The sequence below is a fragment of the Gavialis gangeticus genome, unplaced genomic scaffold (assembly GCF_001723915.1).
Source record: "Gavialis gangeticus isolate Ggan-Ray unplaced genomic scaffold, GavGan_comp1, whole genome shotgun sequence".
NCBI classification, from domain to species: Eukaryota; Metazoa; Chordata; order Crocodylia; family Gavialidae; genus Gavialis; species Gavialis gangeticus.
This window is the reverse complement of record NW_017729022.1, coordinates 69,032,829-69,038,935: the sequence shown is the minus strand read 5'-3', so window position 1 is coordinate 69,038,935 and position 6,107 is coordinate 69,032,829. Positions and strand designations below refer to the sequence as shown.

The 6,107-nt window shown below is 47.8% G+C and overlaps 1 protein-coding gene across 1 annotated transcript in view; it reads left to right on the top strand.

The window, feature by feature from the left end:
- The first annotated feature begins 239 nt into the window (after positions 1–239).
- Positions 240–6,107, top strand: part of POLR3B (RNA polymerase III subunit B) — a 180,542-nt gene continuing 174,674 nt past the window's right edge. The window contains exons 1-2 of the mRNA XM_019515336.1: positions 240–332; positions 3,751–3,783. Coding sequence (XP_019370881.1) covers positions 261–332; positions 3,751–3,783 — 105 coding nt within the window. The 5' untranslated portion in view covers positions 240–260. The remainder of the gene's footprint in view (positions 333–3,750; positions 3,784–6,107) is intronic.

Here is a 6,107-nt window from a genome sequence, read left to right as displayed (position 1 = left end):
GGGCGCAGAAAGCAAGGTAGGAGATGGGGCAGGGAGCAGAAAACGGAGCAGGAGCTCCAGGAGCGAGCACAGGGCAGGGAGCAGAGCAGGAGCCCACGCGGGGGTAGGCCGTGTGGGTGGATCTAGCGTTCGGCGGGTCTTGAAAAGCGGCGGAACGTTCCCGCTGTGACGCGGGTGTCTGGGGGTGGGGTTGGCTGTTGCACCACGGTCCATCGCGTGTGTGTCTGCTGGTTCCGTCGCTGCCTCTCCCTGCCCGCACTATGGACGAGCTGGCTGCTGAGCTGGGGACGCTGAGCCCGGAGCAAGCGGCGGCTCCCGTGAATACCGTGGAGGTGAGCGCCTCCCCTCCCTTCGCCGCGGGTCCCAGAAGGGACGCCAGCTCCGGCGCGAGCCCTGCAGCAGAACACCCTCCCCTACAGTCCGCAGGCGTGTGCCCCCCTGTGCTCTTCCGCCCCCTGGCGGCTGCTCGAACGCTGGGCGCGCGCTGTGCTAGCTGCTCGACTGCGCACGCGCGGGGCGCTTGCTGGCATTTCCCTGTAGTGGAGCAGCTCCAGGCTGCCTTTGTGCTTCCCGTGGGGCTGGGCGGTGGGGGAAGGAAAGGCCATTGGCCTCCTTTAGGGGGGATACTAGGGGTACCATGACTCTGTAGCTTTTCCTCTGAGTCAGCCTGGGGGCTGCTTTCCTAGTGGGGCTTGTGTCCCTCCTGGGGCACTGAGAGTGCAGGGTTCAGTGTTACCCGGTGCCTGGTGTGGGACAGGTCAAGCAATGGCAGCCAGCCTGGTGCCGTATGCAGGTACTGTCATGTTGAGCACGCCTGGTCATTTCCCAGGGTAGAAAAAGAACGTTGCCATTGGCTGGGTCAGATCATAGGGCCGGGGCGGGCAATTATTTCGGGCAGAGGGCCACTTACCCAGTTTTGGCAGGTTGTCAAGGGCTGCATGGGTAGCCCTGCCCCTTGACAGGTGCCCTGCCCCTGGTCACCATCTTGGGACCAATGTCCCAGGGTGGGGCCCAGAGCAGGACACAGGCTGGTAGGGGTCTGTGGAGCTGGGCTGGGCTGCACCAGCAGGGAGTGGGGAGCTGGCTTGGCTCCACAGAGCCCCTGCTGTCTGCCATCCTGTGCTCCTGCCACCCTGCTCTGGGCCATGCTGGCACTGGCCCCAGGGCACTGATGTGAGCCCTGTGCTTCCACTAGCTCCCTGCCCATTCGCTCCCAGTGACCCCCGGCCCTGCAGTATGGGTGGGGGACGGCGTACAGCCCCGACCCCCTGCTCACTGGCAGGAAAGAAGCTGGTGCTGAGCGAGGGGAAAAGTGGCCCCTCACCCGCCCCATGGCCAGGGCTCCCTGCTGCAGGCACTTGCAGCCCACACGGGGCTGTCTGGAGCAGGCACAGGCAGTCCCATGTGGGCTGCAAGCAGCTACAGCACAGGGTGCTGGCTATGGGGCGAGCGAGGGGCCACTTTTCCCCTTGCTCAGCACTGGTTTGTAACCCAGCCCTGCTGCCAGCCTGGGCTCCAAGCCAACTCTGGGCTTGCCCATTGGCAGCAGCAGCAGCTGCAGCCCCCCCCCGCTTGCCGTGCCAGGCAGTGTTGGGTACTGCTGCCTGCCTGGAGCTTGCGCGCTGGGCAGCCCAGAGGCAGTGGTGGCAAACACTACCCAGCGCAGCAAGCGGGGGGGGGGCTGCAGCTGCTGTTGCCATATGCAGCCCTGACTGGTGAGCCTGGAGCCAGTGTGGGGCCCAGGCTGGCAGTGGGGCTGGGTCACAAGGTGGTGCTGAGCGCAGGGTGGGGAAACGCAGTCCCTCATCCTCCCCGTGTCCGGCATGTCAGAGCAATCTCCGTGCTCATGTCTGGGCACACTTAAGGTCTAGGAAGTTCACAGGCTGTGGCCCTAACTCCCATGCTCAATAGCTACTCATGCACCTTTTGTCCAGCAATTTGTCCAATCCTTCTTTAGGTCTGGCTAAACTGTCAGCTTCCACAACTGGTGGCAATGAGTTCCACCCTTGAATGACAGTCTGTGTGAAAAAGAACTTTGTTTTGTTAATTTTAAACTGAGTACCTACTAGTTTCATTTTGCGTCCCCTAGTTCTTGTATTGAGAGAGAGAGAGAGTAAATACTTTTTACTGACTTTCTCTTCAACATTTAGTATTTTGTAAATGCTTATCATGTCCCCCCGTCAAGCATCGCTTTTCTAAACTGAATAGGCCTGTTTTCTTGAGTCTCCTAGTAGGGAAAACCCTCCATACAACCATACCCCCAATCATCCTTGTTGTTCTTCCCTGTACCACCTTTAGTTCTTCTATATCCTTCTTGAGGTGTGGGGACCAGAACTGGGTACAGTATTCAAGGTGTGGACACGCCTTGGACTTAAGGCTTGGAGTATGAGAAGCAAAGATTGGCTGTTACCCAGTCACAGAGGGCTCTGTCTGTCTATTTGTTTACTTAAGATTTTTAACACTGCTGTCCATGGCCACAGTGTCCAAGCATCTTTCATGTCCTGTCAATGGTGATGTCATCAGTGAATTTTATGGGGGAATTTGACATGTTACCCTTTTCAAGCTTGGAGTAGAGGTGGTGCTATTTATTTGAGATTTAGTTAATTTCCTTCTGTGTATGCATGTATACATTTTTTTTTTATTTGTTTTGGTTTTCTTGGCTAATAGGGATTTATTGGGTAGAAGAGGGATATTAACATTCCAGCCTCTAATGTCTCTGTTTTACTACCACAAAAGTGATCTTTGATGGCAGTAGTAGTGTCAGCAGCTGCTGCTCTCACAATGCAGGATTGAGCCCAGCACTTTATTCTAGTGTGTACTTCTGTAGAGTTTCATCCTGCAAGTTGCTGAGCCTGTTTCTCTCCTATTGAGGTCAATAAGTTGACTGTGTTTGGTTTCTCTTGAAATCCAGCCCGTATGTAGTAGGTATAAGGGAGTAGAGGCTGCTATTTTTGAAGCTTCTAGGCCCATTGTGACTTTTACTTTGGTTCTGTATCCACTTTGACTCCCTAAAACTAATTTTAGGCTCCTTTTGCTTGTGGTGCAAGTGAGTTCATCCAACTGGAATAAACTCCATGAAATGGTAATAGTTTATTAAAATAGATGCTCTGAAATGTCATCCATGCTTGGTTAATCCTCAGAATCTTTAAATCATTAGGTGCCTATAAAACTTAATACACAGTCAACTTGAAAGTCACATTTGTCTTGAGTATTTTGTACCTATAGGAGCTTAAAAATAGCACATGGGATTATTGTATAATTGAAAGAAATAGGTAGAATTCTCTTTTTCAGTTTTAGATTTGTATACTGTGCAGGGCTTTGTGGTTAGCCAGTTTCACTGTTTCTTTATAGAAACTATAATCATGCTAGCTTGTATACAGTGAAGAAGCTTTCTGTAATAGTTGTCCCATTGAACTGTGTGCATATTTGTGATATTAAGGTCATAACTGGATTTCTCTCTTGCTGGAAAACATTAAACATCAACAGAAGAGTGAGAGGAGAAAAACACTTGGAAATTTTTATCAGTGTTTCTGTGTGCCCCAGGTATGAATGGTACTGTACATATTGATTTTTATATGGTTAAGTTGTTACATTATTATTGCTAATCTTGGTTGATTGACTTGATTTATGTTGATATTTAAGTCCATATAGACTTGACTTTTAACACTGTTAATGTTAGGAAAATCTTGATCAAACTTCTTGGAAGTCTGTTCATTCTTAAAGTATTTCAGACTGTGTTTTTGTTTTCAGGAAAAATGGCGACTACTTCCAGCATTTCTAAAGGTTAGTGCTATGGATATATTTTACCCTTACATAAATATTTTAGCTGTTTAGGTGAAAACTATTCAACCTAATAAATTTTAAGATGAATTATTACTATACATAGTGTTTTAACAAACTAAAAGATGGTTAGACCTGTGTGTTAATTTTTATGTTAGTAAATTCAGTTTAAAATAAAAGTCATCATAGAGATTCTCCAAATGTTGGAGAGAGGAAAAACTAGAAATAACAGGAGCAAGACTTCTGACTTCTCATGTATGACTTCCTTCTTTCGAAATGCAGTGTTTTCCCAAGCCTCTCTAGTTTCTGGCTGCTCATCCTTTCAAAAATGTTTTGTCATGTAGAGCCAGGCCTCATTCAAACACTAATGTACTTCTGTGCATACTCTTCAGTCTGCTCTCCAGGGCATCAGAAAGCTTCTCTTTTTTTTTTTTCTTGTTAATCTTTACAATGTGATTTCATTTCTGACTTTTTTTTCCCCCCCATTTTCTGTCTGTCATTGTCAGTGTTCATTTATCATCTCCTCCTATTGTCTCTCTTCCCTCTATTACCATATTTACCTGAATCCAAGACAACTCTGGATTTGAGATAGGGACCCTTTCTAGCCTTGTAGTATTAAGTCCCTTCCTTTCTGATAGGAAGTACTCACCTGAGAGGGAGCAGTGGAGTCTGTGGCAGTGTGAAGTACAGTGGGTAAAGCTCAGAAGTTAGTTATGGCGCATGTTTTCCCTTGATAACATTGTGGCCCAGTGGCGAAGGTGTGACAGAGGCCTACTCATTACACATCTTCTATATTTTTATAACTCCTTCACATCTCCTTCAACCACCCCACAAACAACTTTCAGAGGCTTGAATGATCAGTGTCGTCATTGGAACTCTTGAAGCTGTAATGGTGGAGACTACTTCTGGTGGAGAGCTGTTGGAGTCATGTGAGAGAAAGAGGAGAACAGAGACCCAGACAGGTTTATACTAACAGCCTACATCTTACATTATTTCTAGGTCTGTGACTCATTTGTTGTGGAGCTGCTTAGTGCAATGGATTGTATACAGGCTGATAGTGATTTAGTTGAATGGCACAACTGTTGTGTATTGCAGTTTCTGTATTGGAAACTATTTTTGACAAGTCTGCCAGCCAGACATGAAGAAGGGCACTTTGTACCCAAAAGCTTGCCTAACACTTCTGCCAACTATACAGTTCATCCAGTAAAAGATGTCACCCCTAAACCCTGCTTTTTACACACTTCCTGGACTAGAGCTAGGCTATTCTCAATGGTGGCAGATCAGAGAACAAGGGCCAATGGTCTCAAGCTGCAGCAAGGGAAGTTTAGGTTAGATATTAGGAAAAACTTTCTCATTAGGAGGGTGGTGAAGCACTGGAACAGGTTACCCATGGAGGTGATGGAACCTCCATCCTTGGAGGTTTTTAAGGTCTGGCTAGACAAAGTATAGTTGGTTGGACCAGTAGAGTTGGGGATGGTCCTGTTTTGAGCAGGGGGTGGGACTAGATAACCTCCTGAGGTTCCTTCCAACTTTAATTTTCTATGATTCAGTGACTCCATGATTCTATCACAACTACCGTAGCCCTCCAACCCTACCAAAAACACCTTTTATCAATATTTACAAATTACATAACTCATTCTTGCCTTGCTCCTATGATTTGCTTTTCTAAAATCTTTTCATGACTGAAATAATTTTGCCCAGTAGCCTTATTTTGTTTTATTTCTTGCCTTAAATCCAATACTGTTAAGCCAGTTCAGTAACTTCTGAGTGTTCCTACTGCATTCAGTCCATTTAAAAACATGCCTTCGCAGACTTACATAAGTGAATTGGATATATGTATTTCTGTTGGTTTAAATGCCATATGCAAGGTATCATTTAAGCCAGGAATGTCCAACTTGGGTCCTGTGGGCTAGATCTGAATCGTGGGGCCTCTCGTAAGAGAGCTTGGGACTTCCTGCAGACTGGACAACCTATGAGTGGCAGTGGTACCATTAATCCTGTCAGCTGCTGGAGCCATTGTTTTAGCCCATCTCTGGAACCCAGGAGTTTAATGCTGCTGTTGCTCTTCCTTCCCTATCCCCCGACTTTTCCCCAGCTACTGATCTTAAAATCCTGGTTCTGAAGCTGTGCTGAAATAATGGAGGTAGATGCCACAACTGTAGGGGCTCTGGCAGCAATGGTGACAAGCCTTACTGACTGAATCAGCCCATGGAGGTGGGTGGTCCAGTCCACAAGAAGCCCTGTGGACCAGGTGACCCACTTCTATGGGCCAAATCTGGCCTTCAGGCCATATGTTTTCATAGATTCTAGGGCTGGAAGGGACCTTG